General features: G+C 42.2%; 1 protein-coding gene across 1 annotated transcript in view; it reads left to right on the top strand.

Annotated features, from left to right (window-relative positions):
* The window catches only part of LOC126267798 (sodium channel protein Nach-like), a 139512-nt gene that overhangs the window by 25324 nt on the left and 91716 nt on the right, over positions 1-22472 (top strand). The window contains exon 3 of the mRNA XM_049973102.1: positions 21277-21454. Coding sequence (XP_049829059.1) covers positions 21277-21454 — 178 coding nt within the window. The remainder of the gene's footprint in view (positions 1-21276; positions 21455-22472) is intronic.

Below are 22472 nucleotides of genomic sequence, written 5' to 3' on the forward strand. Positions count from 1 at the left end.
AATGTGTACTCAGCCATGTTGCTCTAACACACACAGACACCTGAATGGGACTCGAACCAGGTCAGAGAGGTAGGATAGACGTCAAATGACATCAGCTGGTCCGACGTAACCATCCCCAGTTATGACTACCCTGCCGTTTACCTACCTAACAAAAAAGTTTTCAAACCGCTGTACCTAACGTTTCCCGGCGTGGGATGCTATTCAAAATATTATCTACTCACTCCCCTCAAAATGTCCTAGAAGTTTGTAACGGAAATTTCTGAGCACCCTGTACAACTGAAGTACCTGCGCTAACTTTAAGTTTCAGCATACGAGTACCACACTGCATACTTACTTCATGATCGTTCTTCTATATCAATGATGAACTTACATTTTCGGTCGTAAACTCGTACCAGAAACAGGGCACAGAGGTCAATGGCATCTCTCGTTTTCTACCTTGACTGGCCTTGCTCAGGGGCTGTGAAGCTCATATTCACTACGCTACCATTTCAAACATGAAAGCCACCGCCGTCCTCATCCCACATCTTGCAGTTAAAGGTCGTAATTTCCATTTTAGAGGTCACCGACTCAACGTCCACCACGAAAGAATGCAATCTACAATGCCGCAAACATGCCTTCTTACATTTACTGATTATGTGACACGTCACAAGGCTGTAGTAACTTTGCGCACTTGAACTTCAAGGCATGATTCTCTGTGTGCTAACAATATAGAAGTGTCTATAATAAATGTTGGTACTTCGAATATTTTCAGTACAAATTGGACATCAAAAATGCGAATTTCACAATACTGGAATCACGACAATTATGTTCATTCAGAACAAATCGGAAGCTAAATTCGGATTTAACAGATGACGTTGTGAGAAACAGTGCCGGTAAAATCTTGTAACTACGTGATACTTATAGCTGAAGGCAACCTACCTACAAGAAATACGATTTCAGTAATGGGGAACAAGAGAAACAAGGATAGACCAAGAATAAGAGAGGTAGAGTTGGTGTTTACTTGCTGAAACGGGGTAGCAATTCTGAAATTGAACTGGAAAGCATGAGAAAGTGTGGTTCGTGGTAAGGGAAAAGAGTGAACATTTTAGAGCAAAATATACATTTAAACGTACGGTTCACAGTCCGAGTATGGCAATAGCTGTTGGCAAGCGGGATGCATTAGCCCTTCTGAGGGCAGTTGAGGAACTACTTGATTGAGAAGAAGTAGCGACGACTCCTGTCACGAAAACACAACGGCTGGGAGAGTGGTGTGCTGACCACATGCCCCTCCATATCCGCATCCAGTGACTCCTGTCGTCTGAGGATGACACGGTGGCCAGTCGGTACCGTTGGGCCCTTTCGGACGGAGTCTAGTTAGGAATACATTTAAATTTAGAGTAGCAGAAGAGTATGCTTGCTCATTAATGTGTTAATGTTGAGCAACTGGACTGTTTGGTACAAGATCTGCTGTAATTACCGTATCACGAGTAAGAAGTCATATACCACATCACGCAGATTAAAATTAGCTAATAATGACACAAATGTATTTGTCTATAAACTAATCGTCCACTTTAGGTGTTTTGCTCCCTATTCTACTATTTCCAAGAAATAGGTATTGATGCTACGTCATCCTGAATGAAGATTCTTGCCGTACGAGTGATTTCAGTGTTACAAAAACGGCCACTCTTTGACGTCCAGTTTCTACGAAAAATATTCACTGGTCGAAATGTTGTTACAGATATTTTTGCAAATGAAGTCCGAGTGTTCGAATTTTTCTTCAATCTGTATAAATACATGGCCTGAAACAAATATGTTTTAATGGGTAGCCTACGACAAGTGTCTACGAGAAGTGCTGCCTCTTCGATACTTTACACCGTTTCTAAGCACCTACTACTCACAATTATCATCCTTTTTACTACAAGCCCTTTACACTTTGTGTATCATAATTATAGACGTAAATGCATTCAGTTGGAAGCACACGAAGCAAAAAGGCCTCACTAAACGTGGGTTCTAAAACGCTTGCCTTAGAAGCTATGACTACTTCTTCGATAGTGTAAAACAAACCTCTTCCGCTGCAAGCTCATCGGTTTGCATATTTTGGGAGTAGGCAATATGGACCAAAACAAAAAAAAACTGTACAGTAAACTTGGGCTACCAAATGCTCATCTTAAGAGCTATGAGCATTTGTTCAGTAGAACTCTTCAGGTATGTCTTTTGGACATCATGTTTAGTGACGCTCTTTTGCTTCTACACTGACGGTAAAAAAAAAAAAAAAAACGCAGCACGAAGAAGGACTTTTGAAACGTGAACGAAAGTTGGTAGGCGTTTTCCTACAGCTGAAAGATGATGTCTATTCAAATTTGGTCGTGAACCTTAGTTACCTTTCAGACTGAACTTGGTGAGTTGATGTTAGTCAACAATACCTTTAAGGCAACACAGAGGCCATCATCAACATTTCGTTGAGTTTGAACGAGTTCGTGTAATAGAGCTACGAGAAGCTGGATGTTCCATCAGAGATAATGCAGAAATAATTGGCAGGAATGTAGCCACTATACATGACTGCTGGCAGCGGTGTTCACTGGAATTCCCAACAGGGAACCATATAGCGCTCTTAGAAAAAAGTGTTCCGTGACTGTTACCTGAAATGCTCCTCCATGATACTGACAAGAGGGAGATTGAGTTAATAATTAAATCACTAAAGACCAAGAACTCTCATGGCTATGACGGGTTATCTAGCAGAATACTGAACTATTGTTGTATGTATGTTAGCCTAGTACTTAGCCATATCTGTAACTTTTCCTTTAGGTGTGGTCGGTTTTCTGACCGATTAAAGTACTCGGTAGTGGAGCCACTTTATAAAAAGGGAGACAGGGATAATAATGATAATTATAGACCCATTTCTATGCCATCGGTGTTTGCTGAAGTTATCGAGAAGGTTGTTTATACAAGGTTGCTGGCGCATTTAAATTCACATAATTTGCTGTAAAATGTACAGTTTGGTTTTAGAAATGGTTTAACAACTGAAAATGCTATATTCTTCTCTCTCTGTGAGGTTTTGGACAGATTAAATAAAAGGTTGCGAACGCTAGGTGTTTTCTTTGATTTAACGAAGGCTTTTGACTGTGTTGACCACAAAATATTACTGCAGAAGTTGGACTATTGTGGAGTAAGGGGAGTAGCTTACAATTGATTCGCCTCTTACTTTAAGAACAGAAAGCGGAAGGTAATTCTCCGCAATATTGAGAGTGGTAGTGATGTTCAGTCCCAATGAGGCACTGTTAAGTGGTCGGTGCTGGGGCCACTGCTGTTTTTTATTTATATAAATGATATGCCTTCTAGTATTACAGGTGATTCAAAAATATTTCTGCTTGCTGATGACACCAGTTCGATAGTGAAGGATCTTGTGTGTAATATTGAAACAGTATCAAATAATGTAGTTCATGAAATAAGTTCGTGGCTAGTGGAAAATAATTTGATGCTAAATCACAGTAAGACTCAGTTTTTATAGTTTCTAACTCACAATTCAACAAGAACCGATAGTTTCATCAGACAGAATGGGCATATTATTAGCGAGACGGAACAGTTCAAGTTCCTAGGCGTTCGGATAGATAGTAAGCTGTTGTGGAAAGCCCATGTCCAGGGTCTTGTTGAGAAACTAAATGCTGCTTTATTTACCATTAGAACAGTATTTGAAATAAGTGACACTTCAACACGAAAAGTAGTCTACTTCGCATATTTTCATACACTTATGTCGTGTGGTATTATTTTTTGGGGTAATTCTTCTGATTCAAGAAGGGTATTTTTGGCTCAAAAACGGGCTGTTCGAGCTATATGTGATGTAAGTTCGAGAACCTCTTGCCGACCCATATTCAACAGTCTGGGAATTCTGACATTGCCCTCACAGTACATATTTTCTTTAATGTCGTTTGTTGTTAGCAATATTAGCATATTCCCAAGATTTAGCAGCTTTCACTCAGTTAATACTAGGCAGAAATCCAATCTGCATGTGGAATTCACTTCCTTGACTCTTGTGCAGAAAGGAGTGCAGTATTCAGCTGCATCCATTTTCAATAAGCTACCACAAGAACTCAAAAATCTTAGCAGTAGCCCAAACTCTTTTAAGTTCAAACTGAAGAGTTTCCTCATGGCTCACTCCGTCTATTCTGTCGAGGAGCTCCTGGAAGAGCTAAAAAATTAACCAAATTCCAGGGTTACATTGTTGATTTTCTTTATTTAAACTTACGACTTGTCACCTGAATATGTTTTTTTTTTTTATATCTCATTTTATCTGTTTCTAATAGCGTGTTATAATTTCATGTATTGATTCGTTCCTTGACCATGGAGACGTCTCCTTAATTTGGTCCCACGGAACAATAAATAAATAAATAAATAAATAAATAAAAATAAATGCACGGCAGCAAGGCACCGGGCTCCCGACGGCCGCGTGGCACTAACGAGAAAGAAGATCATCGTGTTCGGCGTATGGTTCTGACGTCTCGTACTGCATCTGCAGCAGCAATCTAAGCAGCAGTTGGCGCCACAGTGACACACCGAACTATTACAAATCGGTTACTTCAAGGACAGCTCCGACCCGGATGCCCACTAGCTGTTCCACTGGCTCCAAATCACCGCCGTTTACGACTTGAGTGGTGCTAGTGCAGGCCGCTTGTTGGTTAGAAGGAAGCCTGTTGAGGGCCTGCAACCAACCTGTCTATGTGCTAAAAGGCTACAGGCTTGGGTGGGTTTTGGTTGATTTGGGGGGGGGGGGGGGGAACCAGACAGTGAGGTCATCGGTCCCATCGGATTATGGAAGGATGGGGAAGAAAGTCGGCCGTGCCCTTTCAAAGGAACGATCTTGGCATTTTCGTGAAGCGATTAAGGGAAAGCACGGAAAACCTAAGTCAAGATGGCGGGATGCGGGTTTGAACCGTCGTCATTCCGCACTCGAGTCCAGTGTGCTAACCATGTTCCTCGCTCGGTCTCTACATGATATACACACTGGACCTTCACCTACAGTTATGGTCTGGGGTACGATTCTGTGTGATATTAGGAGTACTCTCATGGTTACCCCACGCACCAAGACTGCAAGTTTGTACGTCATTCTGATTATTTATACCGCCATTCATGAGCAGCATATCAGGGTGTGCTTTTCAACAGGATAACGCCCGTCGACATACTGCTGTCGTAATCCAACATACTCTACAGGGTGTCGACATGTTGCCTTGGACTGCTCATTCACCATATGTATCTCTAATCGAGTACGTATGGATTATCATCGGAAGACAACTCCAGCGTCATCCACAAACAGCATTAACCGTCCCTGTATTGACCGACCAAGGGCAAGAGGCATGGAACTCCATCCCACAAACTGACATCCGGCACCTGTACAACACGTTTATTCACATTTTCATGCTTGCATTCAAGATTCAGGGGGTTACATCAGTTATTAATGGACCAGCATTTCACATTTTGATTGGCTTATCTCGCGTTTATATTAACCTGTGACCTTGCAGTGTTAATCACTTAAATATGCTGCCTAGACTAATTTATTTTTGGGTGGTGCGATTTTTTTCCGTCAATGTAGTCTCGTGTACTTTCAGTTGTATGCGTTTACGCCATTAATTGTGGTATACCCTATATATTGGAATCGAACCAAACGATATATTTGTGATCCACGTTATTCCGAAACTCACTGTGCCAGTGCGAAGGTCTACAATCTGGGAGACAATTGAGAAACACTTTCATAAATATAAATGAAGTCTATATCTACATCTACATTTATGCTCCGCAAACCACCCAACGGTGTGTGGCCGAGGGCACTTTACGTGCCACTGTCATTACCTCCCTTTCCTGTTCCAGTCGCGTATGGTTCGCGGGAAGAACGACTATCTGAAAGCCTCCGTGCGCGCTTTAATCTCTCTAATTTTACATTCGTGATCTGCTCGGGAGGTATAAGTAGGGGGAAGCAATACATTCGATACCTCATCCAGAAACGCACCCTCTCGAAAGCTCGACAGCAAGTTACACCGCGGCGTAAAGCGCCTCTCTTGCAGAGTCTGCCACTTGAGTTTGCTAAACATCTCCGTAACGCTATCACGGTTACCAAATAACCCTGTGACGAAACGCGCAGCTCTTCTATGGATCTTCTCTATCTCCTCCGCCAACCCGATCTGGTACGGATCCCATACTGATGAGCAATACTCAAGTATAGGTCGAACGAGTGTTTTGTAAGCCACCTCCTTTGTTGATGGACTACATTTTCTAAGGACTCTCCCAATGAATCTCAAGCTGGCACCCGCCTTACCAACAATTAATTTTATATGATCATTCCACTTCAAATCGTTCCGCACGCATACTTCCAGATATTTTACAGAAGTAACTGCTACCAGTGTTTATTCCGCTATCATATAATCATACAATAAATGATCCTTCTTTCTATGTATTCGCAATACATTACAGTTGTCTATGTTAAGGGTCAGTTGCCACTCCCTGCACCAAGTGCCTATCCGCTGCAGATCTTCCTGCATTTCGCTACAATTTTCTAATGCTGCAACTTCTCTGTATACTACAGCATCATCCGCGAAAAGCCGCATGGAACTTCCGACACTATGTACTAGGTCATTCATATATATTGTGAAAAGCAATGGTTCCATAACACTCCCCTGTGGCACGGCAGAGGTTACTTTAACGTCTGTCGACGTCTCTCCGTTGATAACAACATGCTGTGTTCTGTTTGCTAAAAACTCTTCAATCCAGCCACACGGATGGTCTGATATTCCGTAGGCTCTTACTTTGTTTATCAGGCGACAGTGCGGAACTGCAGGGTAAGAACTGAGCAGAGCCTTTACTAAAGATGTCCCCAGAAAATTTTAACTGTTGTTGTTGTTGTGGTCTTCTGGCTGGTCTGATGTAGCTCTCGCCGCTAGTGTATCCTGTGCATGCGCGTTCATGTGCTCAACTACGGCAACCTACATTCATCTGAACGTACTTACTACAGTCAGCCCTTGGTCTTCTTCTGAAATATTTAACACCCCTTGCCCTCACTTTCCTCCATTAGCAAATTTATGCTTCCTTAATGCCTAAGGACGTGACCTCCAAAAGGACCACTTTTTTCTCCCCAGTTCGTTTCAGTAAGTCTTCATTAATTATTAGACCTATTCATCTAATCTTCAGCATTCCAAGAGCTTCTATTCTCATGGTGTCTGTACTGCTTGCCATTCAAGTTTTACTTCTGTAGAAGGCTACATTGCAAACAGTGTCAAAAAATTCTTCCTCACACTTAAATTTATATTTGATGTTGACCTGTTTCTCTTTTTCTGGAACGGTTATCTTTGTACTACCAGTCTCCATTTTATGTCTCTTCTACTTCCGCCATCGTCATTTATTTTCCTGGCCAATTAACAAATCTCCTTCCCCATTTCCTAATCTAATTCCTCAGCATCGCCAGGTTTAATCCGACTTTACTCTGTCACCCTTTGTAAACATGTGACTTTCAGTGATGAAACACACACACACGGAGAAGCCTCAGCAGCTATGCACTCCAATCCCATACAAAGAAAGTTAGTTATGTAATAACCTTGTATACTATTGTGGATTAATACAGTATACTTAATTACGACTCCAGGGTTAGTGTTCGTGGGTTTGTTGCACAGTTAACGGACAAGTCGATAGTCTTGATCGCCAACTTTATACACTGCTAGCAATTTTCCTCAGCCATCTGGAAGCGCCGATGTGATGCCAAGGTATAGAGCTATCAGAAGAAGCGGGCGGCACGGGGGCAGAAGAGTTGTAACAACAGTCCATCAGTTGTGACACCACTGTAGTACCCTCATTACCACTGCAGAGTCTTGTGCCAAAGGAATGAAAGCAGCGGATGTTGTTCGGTGGCCGGTGTCCTCTTTCTACAACACAACTGCATACATTTATTGAAAGGGCTCTTTATTTAGATAAACAGGAAGCTACTTATCTTTAAGACAGTCCATGTGTCGTGGTACAAGCTCTTCCATACTAGTCCACGTTATCCTCACTGCTGGTGAAGGACGAGTCCCGCTATGTACACTAATCTGGTCGCAATGTACTGACAGACGCCAAACTGTAGTGCGAGTTGATGCGTCAGTGACTGAGGTAGTCACTGAGATTGCGCTAGTGACTGAGACTGAGCCCTCCGGTCCGCGGCGCCGGTCTAAATACTTGCTGCCTAGAGGGCATTGGCAGCGTGTTACTTGCGAGTCTGTCTGTCGCCTCTCTCCTGATAGGCGCACTTGATCCAGAGCCTACTATCTATCTTCTTGCTGCATCTTTGCCGACCAGTGTACTGGCCACAGTTTAGAATAGCACAAATTGAAGCAAGAAAGTCACAGATGATGTAAGGCAGTTGAGTTGGAATCATTGCATTCAAATCTGAGCCACAGACATGCCGTCACAGGAGAAGGCGCTTTTCTCATGCAGACATTCTCCAAGAGCCACAACAAGTTACACTCCATCGGGGTAACTTTGTACAACTTTTTGTCATGTTTTGAAAATACTGACCAGAAAATAAACTACACATCAAAACAGACATTGTAAAATTTTACATCTGTGGTTACTGAGTGCATGGAAGAGAGAAATATACACTAACAGTGTTCTACTGCAGTAAAATGCCAATTTTAATGCTAATAAAAAGTTAGACTGTAATTCAGGATATCTTTTGACCAGTCTACAAAACAAAGAATTTTTTAGATATCTAATGCTATGGGTAAATTTAGGTCGTGCCAGAAGGAAATCAGGTGTCAGTCATAAGTACAAACAAACAGTGGTATTTCAGTACTGTAGGTTTCCATTGAAATATCAAGATCTTTCTATTGACCTAACATTGTTCAAGTTAAATCACTGCCACCAGACGCTTTTTTCACTGCCAACGTAGTTAAAGGACAATCACGAGGCTAAGAGCTATTAGGAAAACAACTGAAATATTAACTACAAATCATAGAGGTAATAAAATTGTTACTTTTAGTACAAAATAATGGAACTAGGTGGAGCAGAAGCCATTCGAAACAAAAGTGGTGATACAAAGGTACCATGACTAGTAAAAAGTTACCCTGATTGACGATACCCAAGCTTAAGCAGAAGATTTAGTCACCTCGGCGCCAACAGCAGCAGGAGCCGTCTCAACTCCTCCCTCTTTGTAAGGTTGGCTATAGGAGCTGTATTCTCTAGGAGCAGTAGCACCACTGTGCTTTCTCCGCATGCGTAAAGTCACGGAAAGGCATTCTGCAAGCCCCAATCCGTTGCAGATTTGGGACTTTCCCCCACTTCTTTGCAGATTTCATGTGGGGAAGCAGGCGCTTCTGGCTACGTGGCGCGCTAGGGAGAATGAGGAGGGTAATACGCTACTCTGTCACACTGAGCGCGCCCTGGCCTCGTACGATGCATTGCACAACTATGTAAGACTGGAGTTAAATATTGTTAGAATTTAATAACGTGTTCACAGACCAGTGTAGAGAGATGGAGAAGTAGGTAACACTAAGTTCGATAAAAACTGAATGAATAGTTTCCACAAAAATCGATGTTTTTATAAAATTGTGATGAAGAAAGTTAGGTGAAATTTTCTTTAATACATTACAAGATTTTTTAATATGTATACATTTCGGCCTAAAAAAGAGCAGTAAAACTTAGTAGATATCATGTAGCTAGATTTAATCCAGACTGGAGGAAATACTGCACTATATTTGACATAATAATGTGCCAAATTACAGTGCTGTTAATGAACTTTTCAAAGATGCAGTACTAATACAAGAGGCTGGAGCCTACTCAATATTCAAAGGAAAATATCGTAACAGCTCTAATTAATAAGATACGAAACCAAAATTAGAGGGAAAAGACGCCATTATCAACACCTCACTGAGTTTGAGCGAGGTCGTGTAATTAGTGCTTCGAGAAGCAGGATATTCCTTCTGCGATATTGCAGAAAGGCTTGGCAGAAATTGAGCCAGTGTACATCATTGCTGGCAGTGGTGGTCACGAGAATGTACACTCGTAAAAAGACCGGGCTCTGGAGGGGTTACGTGGCACTACGGAGAGCAGAGACCACCGTGTTCAGCATATGTCTCTGGCGCATCGTACTGCATCTGCGGCAGCAATATGAGCAGTAGTTGGCTCCTCAGTGACACAGCGAATTGTTGCAAATCGGTCACTTCATGGTCAGCGCCGAGACAGCTACCCTGCAGCGCGCATTCCACTGGGTGCGATTTCATTGGACAGCAGGAGCATTCTAGCGCTTATCCCACGTACCCTGACTGCAGGTTTGTACGTCAGTCTGGTGATTCGATCTCTTATGCATTCATGAACAGCACTCCAGGGGGTGTTTCCCAACAGGACAGGTGAAGTGGGAGGGACTGATGAGGAAAAATTCGAACTGAAATAAATAAAAACTGTTTCTTTGAGCTTGGTATATTACATTATGCATTTCTTGTAACTACTTTCAGTTACAGGAAAAAATACATTTTGCGTTTTGAATAAAATACGTTTTCTGCATTGTTCTGTTCTACCTTTGGGGCACTTACAATGAACACTTTGATTGCGTGGTCGCAAAAGGCCAATGATGTTTACGGCGTTCGATATCTCACATATCGTCTACCTCCAAACCACAGTATTGCCTGCTAAGGGCTGCAGGGTGCAGGACTGGAGGTATCCATTGGTGAGCACATCATGAGGCTACAGAGCGTACTTGGATTGCTTAGTCGACGAGGTACTTAAACAGTGCTACATCCCAGTGGTGTTGGTCCAAAGCGGAGCAATGACAATGATAAATGAAGAAAACATTCCAATATATTCACAACAACAGTTGCCGATGTTTGACATTTCATCAGAAAAGAACCCAAGGAATTTCGCAGAATAAGAGAGAAGCGGCAGATGATATATTAGCGTTTCTGAAAGATGAGTCAATGAACTGCGTGCTGTAGTAAACGTTCGACTGTGTGGACAATGTACATGAAGAATACAATGACGACGATACGTGTTTAACAAGCGAGAGTGATTACGAAACAGGAGTCGAGCCATGTGGTTCAATATCCTTGTCGGACAGTGAGCCACAAACTCCGTCTGCAGTGAAATGTAGTAAAGGACAATCGTTGTCCAAGGTGCGGTTACTAAACATAATTACGTACATGCAGAATCATCCGCTGAATAGTAAAAGAAAAATTATGAACAGGTTTCGAATAAGTTGGCAGCAATATGACGTGTAGTACATAAAATTACTTATTACAAAAACTGGTGTTTGTGCGTTTCAAGGATGCTCGATACAGTTTACAGATTGTGCATGATAATGACCTACTAAGTTATGGACATCAAATTGCGTGCGCCATAGATTGCAGTGGTTTCAAGAGAAGCACTGTATGGTTGCATAACTTCAAACAGTGCTACAGAATTTGAAGACGTAACATAACGAAATTTCGAACAAAGCGCCAAAGTGACGATGCATAACACACTGGAATCGACGCGAAAATTTGTCCAGTAACGAATTTGTTTTCAACTCCGACCAATCGGCGTTTGAAGAAGAAATGCGTATGAAAGAAACCCTGTAAATTATAGATGCCAAGAGAGTTGTATCGAGATCAACTACCATCAGCGCCTTAACGCATTCGAATACACTTTTGCCGTTTGTTAATTTGGATGGTAAATTGGATGGAAAGTCATTTATTGTGCTGTGAGAAGTTGAAGGTGTTCTGTCCCGACGATTCTTTCTCGTGTTCGTGATCTTGCAAGAACAATAGGGAATATATACGTCACAGCAAGAACGAAAGGGAAAATGAGCGTGAGAGAACTGTAACTATGCTATGAGCATTGTTTTTGGCCAACAGATGGTCAAACTAACTTTCTTTCATTTGATTCCTCGTCTACGTATAAAAATCATACTCCTTTAAAGCAAACTATCGCCGCTGAAACGTATGTGACATTGCACTTCAAATGATGTGGAATTACTGGACAAATTCAGCCTTTGGACGTTTGTTCTTCAGTGCCTATAAAACATATTATCACACTATCTGCAGCTACGCCTTAAAGAATAGTCAGTTTCTCGATAATCTTCACGACAGGCTGTTTTGCATTCGGTTGCATGCCATCATACTCCATCAGTTCTCATCACCCCGTTACACCAAAATGATTTTATTTGTGTTCTTTAAGATTGGATACCTAGCTCAATGTCCTGTCCTATTTGTAACTCCCGAGGAGCTTGTCTTCGATCTTCATGGGCCGGCCGCGGTGGTCTCGCGGTTCTAGGCGCGCAGTCCGGAACCGTGCGACTGCTACGGTCGCAGATTCGAATCCTGCCTCGGGCATGGATGTGTGTGATGTCCTTAGGTCAGTTAGGTTTAAGTAGTTCTAAGTTCTAGGGGACTAATGACCACAGCAGTTGAGTCCCATAGTGCTCAGAGTCATTTTTTTTTATCTTCATGGCGCGGACTTTTGTGATCATTGCATCGCGCCATTTTCATCAGGTGTTCATTGTGCAAGTTAATTCTTCGTACTGCACATTTCTTGAAAGTCGACGATGTTCATTTCGTGAAGTGTGGAACAGGCATCCCATAAAAGGTTGATCTCTACACCTCCTGGACATCATTTTATGTCGCCCTCCTGATGCACATAAGCCATTCTTCTCTTCTTCTTTTTCCGCCTCATCAGGCCCAATGGACCGCGTGCTTCTACAAGTTTCCTCCTCCACTGTATTCTGTCCATTGCTGCTATCCGCCATCCGTCCACATCTATTGAAGCTTGGTTCAAATTTTCGTGGAGGCCATCCCTCCATCGCTTCTTGGGTCTCGCTGGGGGTCATTTTCCTGTAGGTGTGAAATCCAGAAGCTTCCGAGGCCATCTGTGATCTTCCATCCAGGCCACTTGGCCGACCCACTGCATTCGTTTGACTTTGACAGTTCCTGATATGTTGGGCTGCTGGTATAGTTCCTCAAGTTCTTGGTTGTATCTGCATCCAGAACTGGGCCGGAGATCTTCCGAAGCACTTTTCTCTCAAAAACGAGGAGCTGAAAGTCGTGTTTCCGGGTACTCCATGTCTCACAGCCATATGGAACAACAGGCTGGATCGCAGTTTTGTACAGTCGAATCTTGAACTGTCTGGAGAGATATCTGGACTGAAGCAGTAGTGCTAGGCTGTGGTAAGATCGGTTTCCTGCCTGTATTCTGGCATTGGTCTGTGCTTCACATGACGAGTTCTCAGTGAAAAGAGCCTCTACGTATTTGAATTCATGTACTCTCTTGTACTGGTCTCCCACCTACAGTGATTGGAGATGACCAGCAGTCTGACCACGCGTCATAACGAGGTACTCTGTCTTGGCTTCGTCTTTGTTTAGCCCAAATTTGCTGACAGCCTCCTTTAGTGCTTTAGTCTTTTGCTCCAACTCCTCTTCAGACATAGAGAGTAAACCGATGTAGTCTGCACAGGCTAAATATGCCGGTCTCTTTCCTTCAATTTCAGTCCCTTCGTTCTCTTGGGAGGTCTCGCGTACGATCTTCTCGAGGGCAGGGATGAACAAGATAGGGGACAACCCATCCCCTTGCCTGAGTTGTGTCACAATTTCAAATTCCTCAGTTATGCGATTTCCCATCTCCACCTTTGCACGTGTTTCCCTCAGACAGATTTTTATCAGATTGATGAGTTTCTCTGCCAAGTGAAACTCCCCTAAATAGCTGAGCAGGCTCTTGCGATGTATGCAATCACAGGCCTTCTTAAAATCAACGAATAAAATATGCAAATCTTTACCATGCCCACCCAGTTTCTCATTGAGCTGCCGGAGATTCAAGACGTGACTAATATTGACCGTCCTCGCCGGAAACCTCCCTGGTACTCCCCAGTCACCGATTCTGGCTAAATTCTATGTATGAGGCAACTGGAGAGGATCTTACAGCAGACGTTAAGCAGGGCGATTCCTTTATATTTGTCACATTTCAGTTTGTCGCCATTCTTATGTATTGGACAAATCAGAGCTGTTTGCCATTCTGCTGGTAGTTCTTCTTTGGTCCATATTGCCTGTATCAGTCGGTGTATTCTTCCTGTAAGTTTCTCTCCTCCTGCCAGGATCATTTTAGCCTGTATTCCATCTTCACCTGGACTCTTATTCTGCTTGAGGTGTCTGATTCTGGTTTTTATCTCATCCAGGGTAAGTGGGGGATAATCTGCATCGGCTGTAATTGGGTATTGGAAATCAAACTGCAGTTCGAGTTCATCACAATTTAGCAGCTGTCGAAAGTCTCTTTCCACTATCAGATAATATTTTTTCTGTCATAATTGTTAACACAACACTTCGAAATGAGCCTTGCGAAAGACTGAATTTGAGACATCACACTCAAGGGGTCCTTTGGTAGATATTTCATTTGGGGTACACTAACACGAAGAGGAAATTGTGTGAAATTGGTTTCAGTTTGTAAGACTTCTATGAAAACTGTACTTTTTTGCGAATAAATCATAATTAGTCTTACATTTATAACAAAAGTTCAAATTATGTATGGAAATTAAGTTTTTAATAGAATCATCAAAAGAATTGTCAGGTTGAACTTACAGAAATGACAAGAAAGATAAAGTTACTGGTAACTCTTATTAGGCCAACAAACATTCTTTCAGAGAATACAATGATTTTTAAGACACTTTCTTAACAACAATAGAATGAACTTCTACTTAATTATATGCACTAAAAATCAACTGAAAATACATAGAGAGATTAAGTTCGAGATGTGGCCTTAGACAAATTTGGCTTAGTGTAAAAATATATCTCTGAAATTAATGTTTTGTACATTTGGAAACACGAAACGACAAGACTGTGTTTTTTTCTGTGATATGACTCTTGATTGTCAGTCAAATTGTATTTGGAAATTGCTTTGGCCACGTAATGAACTACCGACTCCTTCTTCTCAAGTTAGATTAGGAGAAAATCACCAATAGTTATTTTTTCGGGACTGGGAACGTCGAACTACATCAGACTGCCATTCTATATCTTCCCCTTCATTGTCGCTTAATTCCAACGACTCGTTTTGACTTAATTCGTAATCTGGCAGTGACCCTAAACTGGAACAGACTACTTGTTTTTTCGACTTTCTGATTTCTATGAGTCTCAATAAATTCTATTCAACACTTTGCTTTCTGCTTTATCAGTTTCGCTTGTCGTTTCCTTTTCTTTCCTTCGTGTAACATTTGTATTCTATCTTTTTCTGGTGTTTCAGCATAAATTCTGGATTTTCTGTTCTCTCTTCTTTTCCTAGACGCTTTTACACTATAAACTTTTGCTGCTTACTGTCTTACTGCTTCTGGTGAAATTTATATAGTCTTAGAGCTTGTCAGAACAAACTCCGGAGACGTAAAATCTCTGGAAGGTAGATGACGTTTGGAGATGCAATAGCAGCTAATCGTTTGCAAAGAGATTCTACTCGATTAGTTGTCATTTCGTCTCCTTCGCAACTATCAATAACTTCATCTCTTCGACTTCTTTCCACCACTACATAATCTACTTCCTGTTAATCTATTTATTGCCTTTCACTGCCCTGTCTGTTATCATTATTTTCTTCTTGAGAACACACATTAATTTCTATAGGGTCAAAATCGTCGTCCCCAAACACAATACATGACCAAATACTCGGCTTTGAGAAGCCGCTTGCGATATTCTTCGATGTAAAAGATTCTAGGAAGGCCAATTTTGGAAGTTCAGCTACTTTATAAATGAATAAACTCTTTCCAATGTTTTAAGTGTGCCAGTTATTGAAAGTTATTTTTAGTTTGCATTTAAACGGATCAAAAACCCTGGCATCCGATGGTTGTACCTTGTCTGTCTGGCGTGTGTAACGCAGAGACAGGTAGATAATTCCAATCTCTCCGTGTTTCGTGATTTTCACAAATAACAAGAAGTGGATTGTCCTTAGTGCTTGAAGTGTCACACTGAATGTGTTTCAGAACACAGGTGAACAATTCTGTTGTTATCCAGACGCTCCTGCTTGCTAAACCTAGGCTTTCTTCTGGTGCACCACTAAAAGTTTACCGAGCGAGGTGGCGCAGTGGTTAGCACACTGGACTCGCATTCGGGAGGACGACTGTTCAATCCCGTCTCCAGCCATCCTGATTTAGGTTTTCCGTGACTTCCCTAAATCGTTTCAGGCAAATGCCGGGATGGTTCCTTTGAAAGGACACGGCCGTTTTCCTTCCCAATCCTTTCCTAACCCGAGCTTGCGCTCCGTCTCTAATGACCTCGTTGTCGTCGAGACGTTAAACACTAACCACACCACCACCACCACTAAAAATTTATATTTGAAATGTACACGAGAAGACATAAACAGGAGGAAGTGCAACGCCTGCTGCAGTTAATATTCTGCAAAATGTAACTAGCTCTCCACGTTTAGCTGACACAACTTTTCCTACTTGTCTCTGTTTCTTTCCTGCCAAAATTTTTGTCATTGTAAGTGCTGCTTCCTTAAGTTTTATTACACGATCAGGGATAAATTTATAGCGCAACATTGCACGATCGTAATTGTCAAAAAAAACTCAGTAACTGTTATTTGATTGAATGCAAAACTACTTGCTGCGCTTGTGTTTTCAGGTTTTCTGTGGCTAAGTTCATGGTTTCTTTTTCTAAAACCTGCTGCCCAATCTTCCCGGTACATTTATTCTTTCCCATTATTCTGGAAATTAACGTACAAAATATACTGCGTGTTCATAATCCAATATCAAGAGTTTCTCCATAGGTAATCCGTAGTGCATTATGCTGCATGTCAGTAAATATTCTGTTAATATCTTCTCTTATTGTGTTACAAATACCTGAGCGCAGTAATTTTTATTCATGTCTCGTAGAAGACGACTACATATGATTTTCTTCATGAGCTTCTCGAAAATTTTCAATACAGTAGTGCAGGGTTTCAGGTTTGATCTCGTACTTCTCAGCTGCTTTTCGTATAGATAATCTCTTCAGCGTAACCTTGGTTATGACAGTCTTTACCTTCTTCTCAATCATATTTCCTATCTCAGTCTTTGGTTTGTACGTACTTACCATTTCCTGGTGAAAAAAAGAAATAATTATAGTGCGGCAAAAATGTTCTTTAGCGGGGCGCTTTCATACACAAGCGGGTTACATTTATACGTATCCAAGTGCCCCGTGCTTTACTGTGTGAATGTGCCTCAACGGAAATTTCCCTATGGCGGTTACAAATGAAATAATCTTATTTATTTTAAGAATTGCATGAGATCCTTCTTACTCGATGTCTTAAGATAACTTTAATATTAGTTCTTCATAAGATAACTTCAACGTATATTTTTACTTGGCGTCACTAGAAACGCGGTCAGTCTTGTCAAACGCCATCGGCTAACTGGCGGACGGCGCCGTTGCAATTGTTGTTTTCATGTTTTAGAGTAGTCACTAATGGATTACGAAATATGATTGTGTATCAAATATGCCCCTTGCATCATTCTATCCCACCTCTCCCTAACGCTCGCCCACATACCCCTCTTGTAAGCCAACATGGTGTACAAAAATGTCGACATGTTTCCTTGGCCCGCTCGATCATCAGCTTTGTCTCCAATTGAGCAGATATGAGGCATCATCGGACGACAATTCCAGCTTCATCCACAATCAGCATTAACAGTCCCTCTTATTGACCGACCAAGTGCAACAGAATTGGAACTCCAACCCACGAACTGACATGCGGCACATGTGCAACAAAACCCACGCACGCTATCACACTGGCATTCAACATTCTGGCGGTTGCGTCGGTTGTTACTGTACCAAAATTTCACAGTTGCAAAGGCTTAGGTAGCTCTTACATTAACCTGTGATCTTGCAATGTCACCTATGCGAATGGATTCTTGAAACTTCATTGTTGTTGTTGTGGTCTTCAGTCCTGAGACTGGTTTGATGCAGCTCTCCATGCTACTCTATCTTGTGCAAGCTTCTTCATCTCCCAGTGCCTACTGAAACCTACATCCTTCTGAATCTGCTTAGTGTAGTCATCTCTTGGTCGCCCTCTACGATTTTTACCCTCCACGCTGCCCTATAATACTAAACTGATGATCCCTTGATGCCTCAGAACATGTCCTACCAACCGATCCCTTCTTCTGGTCAAGTTGTGACACAAACTTCTCCTCTCCCCAATCCTATTCAATACTTCCTCATTAGTTATGTGATCTACCCATCTAATCTTCAGCATTTTTCTGTAGCACCACATTTTGAAAGCTTTTACTCTCTTCTTGTCCAAACTAGTTATCGTCCATGTTTCACTTCCATACATCGCTACACTCCATACAAATACTTTCAGAAAAGACTTCCTGACACTTAAATCTATACTCGATGTTAACAAATTTCTCTTCTTCAGAAACGATTTCTTGCCATTGCCAGTCCACATTTTATATCCTCTCTACTTCGACCATCATCAGATATTTTGCTCCCCAGATAGCAAAACTCCTTTACTACTTTAAGTGTCTCATTTCCTAATCTAATTCCCTCAGCATCACTCGACTCAATTCGACTACATACCATGATCCTCGTTTTGCTTTTGTTGATCTTCATCTTATATCCTCCTTTCAAGACACTATCCATTCCGTTCAACTGCTCTTCCAAGTCCTTTGCTGTCTCTGACAGAATTACAATGTCATCGGCGAACCTCAACATTTTTATTTCTTCTCCATGGATTTTAATACCTACTCCGAAATTTTCTTTCGTTTCCTTCACCGCTTGCTCAATATACAGATGGAATAACATCGGGGAGAGACTACAACCCTGTCTCACTCCTTTCCCAACCACTGCTTCCCTTTTATGTCCCTCGACTCTTATGGCTGCCATCTGGTTTTTGTACAAATTGTAGATAGCCTTTCGCTCCCTGTATTTTACCCGTGCTATCTTCAGAATTTGAAAGAGAGTATTCCACTGAACATTGTCAAAAGCTTTCTCTAAGTCCACAAATGCTAGAAACGTAGGTTTGCCTTTCCTTAATCTAGCTTCTAAGATAAGTCGTAGGGACAGTATTGCCTCACGTGTTCCAACGTTTCTACGGAATCCAAACTGATCTTCCCAGAGGTCGGCTTCTACTAGTTTTTCCATTCGTCTGTAAAGAATTCGTGTTAGTATTTTGCAGCTGTGACTTATTAAACTGATAGTTCGGTAATTTTCACATCTGTCAACACCTGCTTTCTTTGCGATTGGAATTATTATATTCTTCTTGATGTCTGAGGGTATTTCGCCTGTCTCATACATCTTGCTCACCAGATAGTAGAGTTTTGTCAGGACTGGGTCTCCCAAGGCCGTCAGTAGTTCCAATGGAATGTTGTCTACTCCGGGTCCTTGTTTCGACTCAGGTCTTTCAGTGCTCTGTCAAACTCTTCACGCAGTATCGTATCTCCCATTTCTTCTTCATCTACATCCTCTTCTATTTCCATAATATTGTCCTTAAGTACATCGCCCTTGTATAGACCCTCTATATACTCCTTCCACCTTTCTGCTTTCCCTTCTTTGCTTAGAACTGGGTTTCCATCTGAGCTCTTGATGTTCATACAAGTGGTTCTCTTATCTCCAAAGGTCTCTTTAATTTTCCTGTAGGCAGTATCTATCTTACCCCTAGTGAGATAATCCTGCACATCCTTACATTTGTCCTCTAGCCATCCCTGCTTAGCCATTTTGCACTTCCTGTCTATCTCATTTTTGAGACGTCTGTATTCCTTTTTGCCTGCTTCATTTACTGCATTTTTATATTTTCTCCTCTCATCAATTAAATTCAATATTTCTTCTGTTACCCAAGGATTTCTACTATCCTTCGTCTTTTTACCTACTTTATCCTCTGCTGTCTTCACTGCTTCATCCCTTAAAGCTACCCATTCTCCTTCTACTGTATTTCTTTTCCCCATTCCTGTCAATTGCTCCCTTATGCTCTCCCTGAAACTCTGTACAACCTCTGGTTCTTTTAGTTTATCCAGGTCCCATCTCCTTAAATTCCCAACTTTTTGGAGTTTCTTTAGTTTTAATCTACAGGTCATAACTAATAGATTGTGGTCAGAGTCCACACCTGCCCCTGGAAATGTCTTACAATTTAAAACCTGGTTCCTAAATCTCTGTCTTACCATTATATAATCTATCTGAAACCTGTCAGTATCTCCAGGCTTCTTCCATGTATACAGCCTTCTTTTATGGTTCTGCGAGTTAGCTATGATTAAGTTGTGCTCTGTGCAAAATTCTACCAGGAGGCTTCCTTTTTCATTTCTTTGCCCCAGTCCATATTCACCTACTACGTTTCCTTCTCTCCCTCTTCCTACTACCGAATTCCAGTCACCCTTGACTATTAAATTTTCCTTCACTATCTGAATAATTTCTTTTATTTGATCATACATTTCTTCAATTTCTTCGCCATCTGCAGAGCTAGTTGGCATATAAACTTGTACTACTGTAGTAGGTGTGGGCTTCGTATCTATCTTAGCCACAATAATGCGTTCACTATGCTGTTTGTAGTAGCTTACCGGCATTCCTATTTTCCTATTCATTATTAAAACTACTCCTGCATTACACCTATTTGATTTTGTGTTTATAACCCTGTAGTCACCTGACCAGAAGTCTTGTTCCCCCTGCCACTGAACATCACTAATTCCCACCATATCTAACTTTAACCTATCTATTTCCCTTTTTAAATTTTCTAACCTACCTGCCCGATTAAGGGATCTGACAGTCCACGCTCCGATCCGTAGAACGCCAGTTTTCTTTCTCCTGATAACGACATTCTCTTGAGTATTCCCCGCCCGGAGATCCGAATGGGGAACTATTTTACATCCGGAATATTTTACCGAAGAGGACGCCATCATGATTTAATCATACAGTAAAGCTGCATGCCCTCGGGAAAGATTACGGTCGTAGTTTCCCCTTGCTTTCAGCCGTTCGCAGTACCAGCACAGCAAGGCCGTTTTGGTTATTGTTACAAGGCCAGATCAGTCAATCATCCTGACTGTTGCCCCTGCAACTACTGAAAAGGCTGCCCCTCTTCAGGAACCACACTTTTGTCTGGCCTCTCAACAGATACCCCTCCGTTGTGGTTGCACCGGCGAAACTTCATTACTCTACATTAATTTATAGGTGTTGCGATTTTTTGCATCAGTGTACGTCTCCATGGATACTGTTTATATTTTGGGCAATTATTATAGCTGTAAAATGTAAATAAGAGCTCAAATTTTCGAAAAAATAGTAGAACGTGTTTTTGTATGCAAACAATTAATAAATGTTATTTGTTTATAACTGACTCTAGCTCGTGCAGTATGCGAGTGTAACGTGAAAACGTGTGGGAACGCTGTTCACGTTGCAGCTTGCTGAACCTCACCGAGCTGAACGACACGGTGCGTGGTGAGCTGCGGCTCGTGATGGCAATGCTGGCCAACCACGAGTTCCCCTACAACTACCGCGTGTGGCAGTACTACAATAGTTCCAAAGACATCATCAGCAAGCTCAACGATAAACTCAATGTCACGTGGTTCATGTTGCAGGTGGGTAACAGCTTTCTGACAGTAGTAAACTTTGTTAGCCATTCTTACGGAAGATCTTTTCAGAGACCTCACCTGTCTAGTCTTAGTGTGGATAGTATGAAGGCATAACTACATTTAAATATAATCAGTGACTTTATACACTCCTGGAAATTGAAATAAGAACACCGTGAATTCATTGTCCCAGGAAGGGGAAACTTTATTGACACATTCCTGGGGTCAGATACATCACATCATCACACTGACAGAACCACAGGCACATAGACACAGGCAACAGAGCATGCACAATGTCGGCACTAGTACAGTGTATATCCACCTTTCGCAGCAATGCAGGCTGCTATTCTCCCATGGAGACGATCGTAGAGATGCTGGATGTAGTCCTGTGGAAAGGCTTGCCATGCCATTTCCACCTGGCGCCTCAGTTGGACCAGCGTTCGCGCTGGACGTGCAGACCGCGTGAGACGACGCTTCATCCAGTCCCAAACACGCTCAATGGGGGACAGATCCGGAGATCTTGCTGGCCAGGGTAGTTGGCTTACACCTTCTAGAGCACGTTGGGTGGCACGGGATACATGCGCACGTGCATTGTCCTGTTGGAACAGCAAGTTCCCTTGCCGGTCTAGGAATGGTAGAACGATGGGTTCGATGACGGTTTGAATGTACCGTGCACTATTCAGTGTCCCCTCGACGATCACCAGAGGTGTACGGCCAGTGTAGGAGATCGCTCCCCACACCATGATGCCGGGTGTTGGCCCTGTGTGCCTCGGTAGTATGCAGTCCTGATTGTGGCGCTCACCTGTACGGCGCCAAACACGCATACGACAATCATTGGCACCAAGGCAGAAGCGACTCTCATCGCTGAAGACGACACGTCTCCATTCGTCCCTCCATTCACGCCTGTCGCGACACCACTGGAGGCGGGCTGCACGATGTTGGGGCGTGAACGGAAGACGGCCTAACGGTGTGCGGGACCGTAGCATAGCTTCATGGAGACGGTTGCGAATGGTCCTCGCCGATACCC

Source organism: Schistocerca gregaria, chromosome 4, assembly GCF_023897955.1.
Source record: "Schistocerca gregaria isolate iqSchGreg1 chromosome 4, iqSchGreg1.2, whole genome shotgun sequence".
Classification (NCBI taxonomy): Eukaryota; Metazoa; Arthropoda; class Insecta; order Orthoptera; family Acrididae; genus Schistocerca; species Schistocerca gregaria.